The following is a 16099-nucleotide window of genomic DNA, read 5'->3' as shown; positions in this document are numbered from 1 at the left end:
CCCAGCAGCACAGGTTCCGAGATTCCAGGCTGTAAGCTGAGCCTCCTACTTGGCCGCTGTTAGCGGAGAAGACAGACTCGTACTAACTAAAGAGGGTGCTGTTTGGGCCATTGCCAGCAGTCGGCTGGGTCACATCACTGTCACAGTACCTTAAACCAGGACGTGCTATGATGATTTCCATTGGGTTTCGCATGTTGCTGAGTTCCAGTGATGCCTTTTCTCTTGGCTGTCTGAGCGGTCCTGGCGAGTTTAGTGAGTGTTGGCCTTTAAAAGTGGTCATCGCTATAACCTCTTCAAGTGCTTATAAACTTCATTTTTTCTTAGCTCCCTAGACCTTCCTGTGGTTACTGTACTTGTCTCTCTTCCTTATGAGTCCCCCTAAGTGATACAGAATTTTAACTATTTTATCACTAGAGAAAGATCATTACCTTTTTTTACCTGATTTTGAATGTCTTATAGGACATTGGGGCTAAGTAGCTGTTCATAAAAATTATTCCTTAGGAACATGGTATCTGTGTTTAAAAAATAACGTGCCAACTTTCTTTAGTTTGGCCTAGATCCAATTCTTTAATTTCCTCCTGCCTTTTTTGTTTTTTATGTTAAGATAACCTAAGTAGGAAGCTTTGCCAGAGCGTATCTGTTTGCCATGGTAGTCCTAGAACATCTGTATTTTGATTGAGTTTTTAAGAGATCGGTTTTCTACAGTTGAGTTTTTGTGTAGCAAATTGCATCATGTTTATTTACCTTTAAATTTTAGATTCTTTTATGAGGGAAACTTAGTTGAAGAGCATCTTTTAGAAAATAAATCATCATTTGGAACTAATAAAAAGAAAAAGAGGAGAAGACATTTTAAAAATTGTTTTGGGAACATAGTTGTCTTTAGTTTTAATTTTCTTTTCGTAATTACTTGTTTCTTTTTTACAGATCTGAGGCTGATGACCAAGGGTAGTTCTAGAAGGGAAAGTTCCTTTGATAATAGGTCTTTTTTTGTGGTTTAGTAATCAGATGCCAGGTCTGTGTATATTTTCAGTCTTCTTTAGAGGCATGTTTTTATGAATTACATTTTCAAATCATGACTTCTTGGGCACTTCCGGATCACCAGGATCTGGAAGCGTGGGTTGCAGATAATACATTTATCTTTATCAGTGGCTTTATGGTGTAAGATTCTGTTGGAATTAGTAAGAGCCCATTTGTGTTTTTCAGTGTGAACCAGTCAGTGCTTTTGTTTTTTTGAGACATAGGAACAAAATAATTCAAACTACCTTAGGCCTTGTCTAGATTAACATTAATAGGTCATTTCTGTTCTGCAGATTAGCATTGAAGAGCGCCTGGGAGCACTGGATATAGATACAAAGAAAGAAAAGGATGACCTTCCACAGACAAATAGCTTTCCAGTTCTTCTCACACAGGGTTTAGAAAGTAATGATTTCGAAATGCTAAACGTAAGTATTATAGCAGTTTTTAAAATGAATTTAGACTTAATTTTTCTTAGAAAGTGATTGACGTAGCACAGACTGAATAGTCATGTGATAAAGTTGTTTTGAATTTAATACTTTGTGTATTTAGTCAAATACGTATCACCTGGTGGCACTATACAGACAGTCACCAACCTACAAAGGCATTGTATGAAATCATTTTGAACCTGGAATGCATTTTCTCATAGAAATATTGTTCTGAATTGTTACTAGGTCTTAGGCTTTAGTTCACAAAAGCCTTTATAAACATAGTATAGCTGAATTATAATACTCAGCATTCTAGATCACAATTTATATTTTTTTCTGTAGGAAAATGCGTTCCTGAGTTTTTACTCTGGATTCCAGAAACTTATTTCCCCCTGGCCGTGAGAAGGGGGCAGTGAGGTGGAACCTTGGCAATGGGTAGGAGGTTTGGGGGAACAATTCAAGAGGGTTGGGGGTTATCTTGTGAAGTATTTAGAGGTAAAAGTACTGGAAATTTATATAAGGGAGGCATTTACTATTTGTGTGCTTGTAAGTTGGTGACTGCTTGTATGAAGTGACTTAATTAGGTCCTCTTAAATTCCAGAATGTAGCAGTGGTCTGTACAGAAAATTTAAATGTAAAAATTGGATTTCAGCACTGCCTAACTAGGTAACAGCAGTTTACATTTTCTTAGGTACATTTGTTCTTAGTGACTCAGAAACATTATGGTGCCACTGAGTATTGATACGCCTTTTACTGTGTAGCTTGTGAAGAGCATCTTTGGGATTTATATTTTAATCTAAATGGGAACATCTTATATTTGTGTTTAAGGTGACGTTGCAATAATTAGAGGGGAAACCACATCCTAAAACCTAAAATTACTTGTAAAATAGTTTGTAAGCTTATGTAATTTGGAAAGTGGCTTCTAGTTTAATATGGCATAGATATCTGGGTGAAAAATCAGCTGTAGAACACAACTGACAATGTTTTTAAAATGCAGTGTAGCTTATCTTTCATTATTGCCTCCTTGAATGTGCTTTGGAACCTTCCTCAGTAGTATAACTAAATCAATTACCAACTTTTTTTAAAGAAACATTTCAAAACATTTAAAAATTATTACAGTGGACTGCCGTGGACATTACTCCGTTTCAGAAATGATCAACACCAGCCAGTCTGTCTCTGATGCTTTCATCTATCTGCCCACATGCTTCCCCACATTATAGTGAAGCATATCTTTCAGACACATCATTTTTTCCATAAATAAATCCCTGTTCAGCTGTCAATAACAAGTCCTTTTAAAAACGACCACAATTCATTATCAAATCTAAAAAAGTAAACAGTAATTACTTAAAATCATCAAATACCCGTCAGAGACCATCAAATATCCCGGATTGTCTCATAAACTTCTTTAGATTTTATTTTTGCTTTCTTCAGAACAGGATCCCTATGAAGGCCACAGGGTGTTGGGTAGATAGATGCCTCTTCTGTCCCTTGCAGTTAATTTTCTTTTAGAGAAGCTGAGTTCTATGTCTTATAGAGATCTCACAAACTCCCATTTTATTGGGTCATTTAATCCAATAAATGGTATCATTTAACATGTTCCTCTATCATTTTTTCTGTACACTGGTAGTTGGATCTAGAATCTTCTAGAGATACAGGATAGAATCTTGGTACTTCAAAGGTGACAGTGTGTCCTTTTATTAGGTGTCACAGAGTTGTTGAGATAAATGAAATGATGTTTATGGAAGCACTTAAATTGTAAAGTATTGTACACATAAGACTTTTTTATTATGGTAATCCTTAAGTAGAAGTAATTGGAAACTAAAATCCTGAAAAATTATGTCCTGGGAAAGACCTTTAAATGTTATAATGAGTAGTGTGGGCTTAAAATAAGCCTTAAAAAAAAGTGTAGAGATCTTCCCATACTACCTGGGAGATGATGCATTCACATTTCTGTACTTCACTCTAAAATAAAAAGCGAGACAAGTTAAAAAAAAAAAAAATACTTTTTTCTCCTAAAAATAATCTTGCCCATTCCCAGAAGTGACCTTATGAGATACATGAAATATAGTAGGAGGACTTTAAGAATGAAAGAGAATGAGTAATGGCAGGGTTGTACCATGTGACTAAAAATGAGGTTAAGAATCCCTACCAAGGAGGGGCATTTGGGTGGCTCAATTGGTTAAATGCCAGCTTTGGCTCAGGTCATGATCTCACGGTTTGTGAGTTCACCCTCAGCTTAGAGCCGGGAGCCTGCTTTGGATCCTGTGTCTCCCTACCATAGAAAACTTGACATTAAATTTGTGGCTTTAGGAAGGTGAAATTTTGACTCAAAAGAAAAAGTCTACAGCTTATGAGAAGAAAAGAGAAGCCAAGTTATTGGCACCCACAGAAGATAGAGATTTTAAGATTTTAAAAAATTTATTTACGTAATTTTTGAGACTGCCATCTATATTTGTACCAAAAGATTAAGATAAATGTATTAAAGATGATTCTTCCTCTATATTGAAAATTAAAAAATTGAGAGAAATTAACAAAGATCTAAATATATAGATATCTCAATCACATCTGTGGGTTGAAAGATTTCATATTATTATAATGAGGAATTTCTTCCATATTTATCTGTGTTTTCAGTACATTCCCAATTAAATTTCAGCAACATCTCCAAGTAAAATTGGAGGACTTAGCCTACTTGATTTCAGGATTAAGCTGTAATAATGAAGATAGTTTGGTATCAGTGAAATAAATGAAGGAACCATAATAGAGTCCAGAAAAAGACCACACAGTTGATTTTCAATAAAGGTACTAAGTTGAGTTAATTGAGAAAGTAAACTCTTTCTAACAATTACTCCTGAACCAACCAAATATCCATATGGGAAAAATTTGACACAAAATAGATAAATGTAAAACCAATACCTGCAGAACTTCTCGAAGAAAACAGGATAAATAAAATCTACACAAATGTTTATGGAGAAAGTCTTTTTAGATGGTATCTCAACAAGCATTAATGCACCACAGGAAAAAAATGGTCATTTGGACTCCATGAAAGTTGAAATCTTTTGCTCTTAAAATGACACTGTCAGAGAGTGTGGGGAGGCAGGCTGCAGGCTGGGGAAGAATGTTTGCAACTCCTCTGTCAGAGGATTCATACCTAGAATATACGTATAGACACCTGAATAATGAGACTCAAGCCAAAAAACCATTGGTAAATGTGTGAACAGATACTTCACAAAAGAATTTGGTGACTTCTTAAAATTTAAGGATTCATTTACCGTAAGAAGACCCAGTCATTCTACTGCTAGGTATTTACTTGGAGAATCAAAAATATCTTCATATGAAGACTTGCAGATGAATGGTCATAGCAGCTTTATTTTTTAATAACCAGAAACTAGAAGAAACCTATCTTTTGATTGGCTTAAAAAATCTTAACCAAAAGTTGACGATTTTAAAAGTTCTGTTGCTTTCTAAGTGTGATTTTAGTATGTTTTGCTCACTCTTCTGTGGATATAATTCTGATTTTATATAATGACGATTCGACAACTTCTCTAAAGTGGCATGATCTATATTTAAATGTATAGAGGTGTTTTGTATATATAAAAATTTGTTCATAAAGTTTAGAATTTGTAGAGAAGAAATCAGTGTATCAAATGTCCTGATCCCTGAAGATTGTGCTTGCCCGATAGCCATAGGCATTAACACAACATTTTCCAACCAGTCCCTCCAGCAACCTTCATTCACTAAAATTCAGTTGGAAGTGTATTGTTTGGTTTTTAAAATCATTTTTACTGATTTTCCTTAGTGTCCTTAGCTTCTCAATATGCTGATCTTTATATTTCTTTTATTTTCCCACAGAAAGTACTTCAAACTAGGAATTTAAACCTAATTAAGAGGACTGTGCTAAGGATGCCCCTGCATGCTGTTATTCCACTGTTGCAAGAGGTAACCGAGTGTTCTTTTCATTCTAAGGTCCTTACACTATGAATTAAAGAGAGAATCTGTTTAGAGAAATGGGTTTGCAATATAGAAGGAAGCAGAGTATTTAGAGTAGATGATAGATCTACTTAAACAAGATTTACCTAATCCATTTTTTTCTATGTATTTTTTATTGAGATATAATTCACGCCATAAAATTCCCTCCTATGATGCGTACACTTCAGTGTTTTTTTTAATATATTCACAGATTGTGTAGTACACACACACACACACACACACACACACACACACACACAAGTCCTATGCCAGTTAGCCACTCTTCATTCTCTTACCCTAAGTTTCTGGCAACCACCAATTTTCTCTCCCTGGAGTCGCCTGTTCTGAACATTCATTCATATAAATCCTAGCCTAGATTTTTATAAGGTCATTACTCTTACTGTGGGAATGTATTCCTAGATGATATTTGTGGAACATGGAGGAATTAGGAAATTTAGGGATAGTGATTTTTAATAGTCTTTTCTATATTTTCTTTGTTCTTCTGGATATTCTGTATTGTGGGAGTTGGTGCAGATTTGCTGCCTCTGAAGTGCTGTTGCTAATACTGTTTTTCTTCCCCTCAGCTTACAAAAAGATTGCAGGGACATCCCAATAGGTAAGATAACTTAGACAACTTAAATTGCATTGATTTTATAAACATTTTAAAGGTGATTGTTAAAAACAGCAATTTCCAGCAGCATGAAATTACATAGTGGGCAGCCCCAGGGCCTAAGTAGGAAGACGCTTTAAGGGCCAGACACTGCTCTCGAAGGGTTCTTAGCCTTAAGATTTTAGTATATATAGTTTTCTCCTTTCTTTTAGAAAACTCTTGTTTGGTTTTTGAAGTTTTATTATCAGATCGTTTAATGAATTAGTCTTATGTAAGATTTCATTCTAATTATATATAAAATTGCCATTTGTATGTAGAATTCTCCCAACCTAAGACCTTATACGGAAGTATTTTATATGACTGAATTTTGTGGGTCTTTCTAAGTTTTTTCCCCCCTCATAGACTCCAGTAGTGTCTGAACTACAAAGAAAAGCCAAATAATTCATTGATTAGGCCTAGCTTACATATTTTTTGGGGTCTATATTTGTCTGTTAATGTGGCATGGAAATCTTCTGCTGTTTGTACCTGATGGTGAGTAGATGTTGGGGGTAAAATGCAAAGCCAGTTGAGCCCAGTTTACTGAGCCTGTAGTTACTGTCAGTTAATTATAAAGTAAAGCATGGGCTTTATTCTTGAATTGTTTTGGAGGGAAGGGAGTTTTGTCCTCTTCCAGCTCACGTAACTCCCTCTCCTCCCAAGAGATAATGAGTATGTCTCACAGATCTCTGATAGACTCGGGAAGGGACGAGAAGACCGTCACGGTCAGTGGATTGTTCAGTAGTGTCGTTTTCACAGGGCACAGTTTATGGATCTTCCCTTGGCCTGAGTTCTTCTAGTACTACAACTCAGTTGTATTTAATTTTGAATTTGTGAATACTTGTTTACTTGGGTTTTCTTTTTCTTTTTTTTCAGTGCTCTTTTAATGGTTCAGTGGCTAAAATGTGTGTTAACGGTCCACGCATCGTACCTATCCACAGTAAGTCTTCAGCTATAGTTTGCTTTGATAAAGATGATAAACTGAGCCATAATGGAACCATCCTCTCTCCAGCTCTCCTTCAGCCATCAGTTTTGCTTTTACAGATTCTGATTTTCCCGCAGGCGTGCAGTGTACTAATGTCACTGTTGTTGCCTTTTGTAAATTGGCCTCTTTTTTTTTTTTGCCCTGGATTTTAAAAGTAATATATAATCTGTAGAGAACTTTGAAAAAATACAGAAAGGAAAAAAGTAACATACTGACTTATTAGCCTTTAGATGTTTTTCTATGTATATAACCTGTTTTGCAAAAATTATTTTTGTATTGTATGTCTCTCTCTGTGTGTCTCGTACATACGCACAGTCTCATTGTATGTATCCATGTCCTGCCTTGTCCCAGGACAGTAACAGATAGCTTGTGGTAAAAATGAAATTAAATAACACATGTCATTTTGTGGGGCTGCTATAAGCTCTTGATTATCCGTGCTAATAGGAGGGAGGGAACGTAAAACCTAAAGCAACACCAGAAAAAAAACAATTTTATGTCTTAATATGAATTGGGCTCTTTGCCACATCATCAGATCAGATATATTTTAAGAAATAAAATTATCCAATTTACTGTTTTCTTTAATTTTATTATTTCGCACCATTTAATAGATTTTCTTAAAAGGTTATAGTGGGTAGTTGAAGAAAATTCTTAATTTTACTCTTCTTTTTTTAAACATTTTTTTAATGTTTATTTTTGTGGGAGAGAGAGTGTGCGTGAGTGGGGGAGGGGCAGAGAGAGAGAATCTGAAGCAGTGCCCAGGCTCTAAGCTGTCAGTGCAAAGCCCAACACGAGGCTCGAACTCATGAGCTGTGGCACCATGACCTGAGCCAAAGTTGGGCGCTTAATGACTAAACCACCCAGGCCCCCCTGTTCTTCCTTAACACAGTTCCATCCGACTCTGCCTGGTACCTTGTCCCTTGTTCTGTCTCAGGCTCCTTTTCCATTCATTAGTTTGAAATCTGGGAAACACTTGTAATAACCAGCAGTTTTGTTCATTGTGTCTGCGGAGAATCCGCCAGGATGTTAGAACGGGGAGGGAGGGAGGGCATGCTGTTGGGTTTCCTGCTTGCAGAATCTTGGGAGGGCAGTGAGGGCAGTGGTGAGTGGAGCGGCTGATTAGTGTCTGATGGGTGGGGACAGACTCCCCCAAGCATCAGGGCTTGGGACTCTGGCTGGTTAAGTGGGCAGCACTTATTTTGTGACCTCATTTACTTGTTTAGAAGTGAAAAGAGCCCTAGGAGGCCTTGTAGTGAAATTCCTTCTGGAATCAGTTCCTGAGGTTGAAGTGCTGGAGTAGTAGTTGTATCATGTTCACGGTCATGACAAAACAGACCAGACCACAGAAGTGTGGTATAGAGAAGACTTGACTGCCGAAAGTTCTCTCGCCACAGAAAACAGTGCTTTCCCTTTCCTTTCCTTCCTTTCCTCCTTTCGTATCAGTATCTTTACCTTCTCTAAACTGAGGGACTGTGCTAGGCATGGGGCTTAAGTAATGGACAAGATACTCTGATACCCATGTTCCTGGAACTTAACCGTCTGAATAGGGACAAATAAGAGATGAAGGTAATTGGAATATGATCACGTTAAACTGTTTTATTCTTTTGTTGTCTGTTTGCCATTTAGCATTTAACATTTGAATAGAACACTCTTATTATGCTAAATTGTCAGTGATAGTAGAACAAGTAAAGGCTAATTAAAGGGCAGAGTGGGGTCCATTTTTTTTTTTTTTATCCCTATGGAGGGACAGATTCCTTGCTTTAATTTGATTTAATTCCTTAAGCATGGTTCATAGGATTCATTAATAGGGAGTAAGTGTGAAATATGATCATGGTCAGCTTTGTTCTCTCCCGCTCTGTCCCGCTGGTCTCTGGTCTCTGGAAGCTACGAAGAGCTTCCTTCAGCCTGCTGGGGCCTTGTGGGAGAGGTAGATAATGTGATAGCATCAGAGAGTAAGTTTCAGAGGAAAGCCCTCTTTAGCCCAGAGATACTTGGTGGGAATTTTTTTTATATTCAGTGTCTCATTTATATTGACCTCTAAAGTCACATGGTCAGTACAAAGAACAGCATCTTCCTCCAGCTTTTTCAGGAACTTCCTAGTGGTTTCTTCTGATCCTGTACCATTCCTTTTAAAAATCCATTGGTTTTTGCCGTTAGGACATTGAAGGCCTAAGAAAATCTGAGATGTTGTTAGGCTGTGTCCCAGGCAGCCACGGCCCCTGGATGTGCAGGTGGATATTTGTGGTGCGCTGGGTGCATACTTGGGTGTGTCTCGCATGATTTGTATATTTGTTATCTGCACTTTGTCATGTCATCTTTTTCCCTCCATAGTTGCCTGATCTGGTACCCCAGCTGGGGACGTTATACCAGTTAATGGAAAGCAGAGTAAAAACTTTCCAGAAACTCTCCCACCTTCATGGAAAGCTTATTCTTCTGATCACCCAAGTGAGTAAATCAAATTGTTCTGTGCTAAACTTTGGATGTGATAGGAATACAGGGAGGAATAAGGATCATTTACCTGGACATTGAAAGTCCTGTGTTTCAGCAAGAAATTGATAAATGTTAGTAACTTGGAAATGATATATATTTGATCATAAGTAAACCTAGTTGTGCTGTTTTTCAGCTTTTCCGGAGAGGTTCTCACCATTCTATTTCAGCTGTTGATGTGGATAGGGCAGTTGTGGTGCTATGAACAAGTTCCAGACACGAAGAAATTCGGATCACCTTATAGGGTTTTTCAACTTTTACAGTGTAATTCTTTACCATATTTGGCACATTTGCTTTTTGCTCTGTGTTTGTATCATATTAAGGTCTTCCATCGTAGTGGTAGAGGGCAAGCTTACTGTGAGAAAGGTGGAGCGTGGTGGGGGTTGCAGTATTTGAAATAACCTTGTACTCTGTTTTGTAATAAAACTACTGTTTTTCAGGTCACAGCTTCAGAGAAATCAAAGGGAATGACTTGTCCTGAGCAAAAGGCAAAATTGGTATATGAGGAAGGTAAAGTTTGGGGGCGGTGGGGAGTTTATAATTGGAACATTTGTCTTTTAACATTGAATTCTGTTACCTTCTTTTGAAGAACATGAATGTGAATAAGATCATGCTTGGCACACCTTCTGTGGCAAAATACAATCAGATAAGAGAAAGCATAAATAGAGTAACAAAAAAGGGCATTAGGTATGGAAGAAATGAACAGAAGTAGGAGAACATTGTGAACAAACTAGGCCAGCACATTATGACCCTAGATGATAATAGGTAATTTCTTAGGAAACATTAATGACCAAATTGACTCTAAAATAAAACTAGAAACCTTGAATAAGCCGACGGCCCTAAAATTGATTTAATCAAAACCTTTGCTCAAAGATGCCAGGCAGTTTTTATGGGTAACTTAAATCAGTCTTTGAAGGAACAAGTCATTTTTGTTATATCTAAACAGTTTTGTCATCAAAACCAGATAAGGATACTTAAGAAAAACATTTTAGACCATCTTCAATTATCCTGAGTGGCCAATTGATTTTAGAAGTGCTTAATTAAAATAATGTCATTACCAAGTAGAATTTATTTAAAGATTGTAAGACAATTTAGCATCAAGGATTAACCGATTAATAGAACACTATAGATGAACAGATCTAGAAAAATAATTCCATAAAATTTAGTTTTTATGTCACTATTGATAATCTAGGCAACCTACAAATTTAAAGGAATTCCCTTAATCTATATCAAGAGAGTTGAGAAGCATTCCCATAAAGTCAGGAACTAGACAATAATGTACTTTTTATTACTTCTGGATATTCTGCCTAGTACTGTATGAAAGAAGTGAATTCTAGAACATTGGACGTGGCAGTTGTTACCCATCACAACTAAGAAAATACGGCAGAATCTACAGTTATACCATCACGAATGAGATAAGGAAGTTAGCAAGTTTACTGGATACCAAGATCAGCAGAAAGGAATTGGAATCAGTAGCATTATTATGTCTCAGTAATGTTTTGTAGGTCTACTAACGTATGTCTTAGAAAATATATTGGGAAAAAGATCTCCTTCACAGCAGCAATCAAAACTATGAAGTACCTAGAAATATATCTTAAAAAATGAAACCTTTATAGAGAACATTACAAAACATAACTGAAGGACATAAAAGCATATGTGAATTAATTAGACTTTATGTGCATTTTCCCAAGTCTTCTTGAGATATAATTTACCTGTGACATTGTATTTTTTTAGGTGTGCAACACAATGATTTAATATATGTATATATTACCAAATGATCACCATAATGTGTTTAATTAACATTTGTCACCACACATTATTGCATTTTTACTCTTTGAGCAGCTTTCAAATATCCCATATGGTATCCCATACTGGTCACCATGCTGTATATTATATCCATAGCACTTCCTTACTTTATAACTCGAAGTTTGTACCTTTTGATTTTTACTAATTTCCCCCACTCTCCATTCCCCACGTCTGGCAACCACCAGTCTCTTCTCTGTATCTGTAAGTTTAGTGGTGTTTAGATTGTACACAGAAGTGAGACCATATAGTATGTATCTTTTTCCATCAGATTTACTGCACCTAGCACTGTGCCCTCAGGGTCCATCCATGTTGTCATAAATGGGATGATTTTCTTTTCTAAATAGCTGAAAGGTACTTAATACCTGAATTCAGTGGCTGAATGTACGACATTTTCTTTAACCATCCATCCAGTCCATCAGTGGACTCTTAGGTTGTTTCTAGTTCTTGGCTGTTGCAAATAATGCTGCAGTGAACATGGGGGTGCAGGTATCTCTTTGAGATCCTGATTTTGTTTCCTTTGACGTCTACCCAGCAGCAGAATTGATGGGTCATCTGGTAGTTTTGTTTTTAATTTCTTGGAGAGCCTCCATCCTGTTTTCAGTAATGCCTGCACCAATTTACATTTCTATCAATAGTGCATGAGGGTTCTCTTTTTTCCACATCCTTGGCTTAAGTTTTTAAGGATGGATTTTCATAAGATTTTGGTACTTATTCAGTGAGAACTTGGTGGAATAAAACTATAAATGTACTTTTACACAAATAAGAATACTAACTTAATGTTACTTCTTAGGTGATGATAGCTGAATATATTTCTAAAAGTAAATTCAGGAATCTGTTTCTATTTAGTTTTTAGCGCCTTGCCCTCTGCTTATTGATTACAAACTTAAAGCTGGGTTTTCTCCCCCTTGCAGAGTCTTCTGAAGAGGAGTCAGATGATGAAATAGAGAAGGACTCTGATGTGAGTGATTTGTTTCCTGTTACGTAAATCTGCTTTTATATCTGTGTGCTCTGTAAGAGTGAGGACTTAATGCCACTTTCCTCACTTCATGTATTTCTACCAGGATAACTGGGATGAAGATGATGAAGATAAAGAAAGTGAAAAAGATGAGGATGTTGATGAAGAGAATGAAGAGGAAGAGGAAGATACTGAAGAAAAAGACGAGGAAAATGGTGAGGACAGAGATGTGGCAAGTGAGAAGGAATTAAATGGAGATTCTGATTTAGATCCTGAAAATGAAAGTGAAGAAGAATGAAGATGGACAAACAGCCAGTGGAACACTGTAGCCTCTGGCTCCCCTTGCCCAGGGCTGCCGAGTTCTCCTGGGAGGGCTGGCTCTGGGACAGACGCCAGGGGCCGCTGCACGTCTCCAAATTCCTCCTGGTGGTTCCCACGCCGTCTTGCTGTCCTGAGCACCCCAGACTTAACTGTGTAAATAAGAGTGTTTCATTCAAATGTTAATAAACTTTACACAGTAAATAGACACATTTTCTGCAATGTACTGACATGAGTGTCCAATATATGGTATATTTTTATAATATAATGTCCTAGTATGGTTGGCTATGCCAAGAACTGACAGGAGTGAAGGAGGAGACCCCTCCCGTGTCGGGTTTCAAGGACCGGACTTCCGTGACGGAGTCGGCTCTCTCTCAGGTCAGTATCTCTAGTCCAGTCCAGACACGAAGCAGCACTAGCGAAAACAATTTTTAATTTGGTACATTTTCATAAAATATGAAGGGATAAGATACATAGTAAAACGGTTGTGATTTTAAAAATTAAATACCAGTTTCCCTAGCTTGTCTATGAATGGCGGTGATCTGATCTGAGTCAGGTTGAATATATGGAGTGCTTCCCCTAAACAGCCATTTATTTTTTAAGCTGTCATGTGGAATATTTTTTTAGAACACAAAAAATTATGGTAATTAAAAAACTAAAGAATTAGCCATATTAAGGATTTTTCTTGACTGCAAGTTGCCTATAAAGAATCATCAGTGTATAGATCTAGAAGTACCAATTACCTGCAACTTTTTAAAAAATTCAGTTACAGCTGCTTTTGAAGAGATTTTCACTTTTATTTAAATTACTAATGGATCAAAGAACAATTGTGTATTTTTTTCTTTTTGGTTTTAGATATTAATGATAACCTTGTTGGAATTTTTTTCCAAAGAAAATATTTTTATAATTCAGTAATTTAATGTTTTCCTTCCTTTTCATTACCCATTCTTGGCAGTGTTAGGGTATCTGTTTACCTTTAAAATAATAAATCTGACTCAAGATTTTTTTATGTATGTATAAAAGTATTTTGGTGTGCAACAGAAGCCTTTTCAAATTATCAGTACTTTTTTTTTTTTTTTTTTTTTTTAAAAGAATGAGCCAGTATTTGTTTAGTGCTCTCTGGGGAACATGCAGATGGAAACTCAACTCTGAGGGAGGGCTGGGGAGATGGGTTTATTTTTACCACCTGTGAATATGTAAAACAAAACCGTGATCTCTGAGGGACTTTTTTTAACATCAGTGGCGAACAGAGATTTCTGTGCTCAACTAACGGCGCTGGAGCCGTGAGGCATCTTGGGAAGCGCGTTTGAGCCAGCTGCTGGTGTGATGTACAGTTATATTTGTCTATAAATGGAACTGTTTATGGCAATTTAATACCATTCTCTTTGTAAAGTGAATAAATATTCATCTTTACCCAGTGCTTGTCCTGTGGTGTATGTAGAGGAATACAGCCACCCATTTGGGCTTGTGTGCAGGTTTCAAGAAAGTGACCCTCCTCCACGAGCGTTAATAGGTCAACTCTCTGCGGGTTTGTTGGGACACCTAGAATTTGTAACGAAGTGAAAGAACCGGAACTGGGTCTGAATCGGAATGCCCACCCTCCGTCCCGGGGTTTCCCTGCCACCTGCCTCTCCTGGAAGAAGTAAAGGACCACAGTGTGTAGTGACTGCTCACTAATTATTTTTTGGGTTAGACACATCTGGGCTTAAGTAGGCTTGTTTCAAAGACCTTTCTAGTCTCGGTATTCTTCACCATGTCATTCCACTCCTAATCCAGGCAACATCGTTTCATGCGTGTGGTGGTGTCCTCTCTTCTGAGATTAATTTTTCCTCCCAGCCTTTTATTTTGAAAAGTTAACCCTACATTCATGATCAAGGATTAACGTATCCATCGTATTTGGTTGTGTTACTGCTCTGTTAATCCAGAATATTCCCCTTTGTGTGTTTCATAATTTTGATGTTTAAATGATTCCACATAAATTAAGCTGTGTTGGAGAAATGGTTTACCATCTGGATTAGTCTGATTGTTTCCTTATGATTTGAGTCTGGTTTAAATGTTTCTGGCAAGAGTACTAAATAGGTAGTGGTATCAGATTAATTTGCAAAAAGTTCTTTGGGTATAGATGAATAAACAGCATATGTTTTGACAGAAGTAGGTGTCAAGCTTTTAGGTTTGGGACTTTGAAGTTCAATGCAGTGGGATGTTTGGGGATCAGCAATGGGATCTTGGTAGTGAGAACACTGGGCATATTGATCTAAGGCTGTTCGCTGTGGAAATTAACTCAGCATTGTACGTTAATTCATTTGACAAATATTTATTGATTGTGCCCACTCTATGCCAGGGATTATGTAGTTGCTTGGGATACATCACTGAATTCTGTCCTGAGAAGCTGACCTACCAGAGAGGCAAAAATAATGTATAAGAGCAAGTAAATTCTAAGTAGTATGTTAGATGGTAACTTCTGGGGGGAGGTGGAGTGGGAGAGTGTAGGTGGCAGAATTAAATACACGGGCAGGGCAGGGTTTGTAGAGAAGGTGAGATTTGAACATAGACTAGGAGGGGAGACAGTTGGCAAGTGGGTATCTGGGGAAGAGTGTTCTAGGTGAGGAAGCCGCCTGACCAGAACCCCGTGGCCGGCATCTGCCTGTGATTGTGTCGCAGCAAGGTGGTCGGTGAGGCAGACGGAGAGTGCGTCACAAGTTAGCAGAGGTAATGCGCAGTCAGGTCGCATAGGGTCTCGCAGGCCAATTGTTGGCACTGGTGGTGCTCTCACTGAAACGGTTGCAGTATTTGAGCAGAGGAGTGCCTCCGGCTCATGTGTTGAGAATTCTCTATCACTGATGCTGTGTTGGGAACTTGAAGGACTGTATCCGAATAGGCAGAAGCCAGGAGGATGCTTTGGATCCAAAGTGAGAGATGATGATGACTTAGGCTACAGTGATAGTCACGAGTTTGGTTGGTTTCTGGATTGTTCTAAAATTAGAGCTAATTGGATTTCCTGTGAAGTATGAGAGACGACGAGTCACAGAAGACTCTCTAGTGTTTTTTGCTAGAGCACCAGGATGATGCTATGGGTGGAGCAAGTTTAGAAAAGTAAATCAGGAGTTGAGTTTTGGACATGTTGAGTTCCAGATACATCATTAGGAATGCAAATACATGTCCAGTTGACTTGGGGAAAGGTGAGATGGAAGCAGAGGTTTGGGATGAACTTTCCATAGAGCGATTGTACATAGGCAAGGAGCCCCAAGGCCTGCGGCTTCAGCATTGGAGTAAGAGGAGAGACCTGGAGGGACACATCCAAGAAAGCAGGACTATGGAGTCGGAGGGATTGATGTTTATTTACTCTTCATTTTCTTGAAATCTGAATTCATGGCAACCTTAAGCTGTGATTTCTTTTTCAATGTTTAATTAAATTTTTAATGTTTTCTTATTTTTTGAGAGACAAAGTCTGAGCAGGGGAGGGGCAGAGAGAGAGGGAGACACAGAATCTGAAGCAG

The 16099-nt window shown here is 37.7% G+C and overlaps 1 protein-coding gene and 1 non-coding gene across 2 annotated transcripts in view; both read left to right on the top strand.

Annotated features, from left to right (window-relative positions):
• The window catches only part of WDR43 (WD repeat domain 43), a 41674-nt gene extending 28862 nt beyond the window's left edge, over positions 1 to 12812 (top strand). The window contains exons 11-18 of the mRNA XM_029938022.1: positions 1311 to 1442; positions 5292 to 5378; positions 5993 to 6024; positions 6931 to 6994; positions 9368 to 9481; positions 9964 to 10033; positions 12241 to 12287; positions 12391 to 12812. Coding sequence (XP_029793882.1) covers positions 1311 to 1442; positions 5292 to 5378; positions 5993 to 6024; positions 6931 to 6994; positions 9368 to 9481; positions 9964 to 10033; positions 12241 to 12287; positions 12391 to 12582 — 738 coding nt within the window. The 3' untranslated portion in view covers positions 12583 to 12812. The remainder of the gene's footprint in view (positions 1 to 1310; positions 1443 to 5291; positions 5379 to 5992; positions 6025 to 6930; positions 6995 to 9367; positions 9482 to 9963; positions 10034 to 12240; positions 12288 to 12390) is intronic.
• LOC115290973 lies at positions 163 to 238 on the top strand. Its single transcript, XR_003908340.1, has one exon. It is a non-coding gene; the product is annotated as a small nucleolar RNA SNORD53/SNORD92 (small nucleolar RNA).
• Positions 12813 to 16099: the final 3287 nt, after the last annotated feature.

This window comes from Suricata suricatta, chromosome 4 (genome assembly GCF_006229205.1).
Source record: "Suricata suricatta isolate VVHF042 chromosome 4, meerkat_22Aug2017_6uvM2_HiC, whole genome shotgun sequence".
Classification (NCBI taxonomy): Eukaryota; Metazoa; Chordata; class Mammalia; order Carnivora; family Herpestidae; genus Suricata; species Suricata suricatta.
This window is presented reverse-complemented; position numbering and strand designations above follow the sequence as displayed.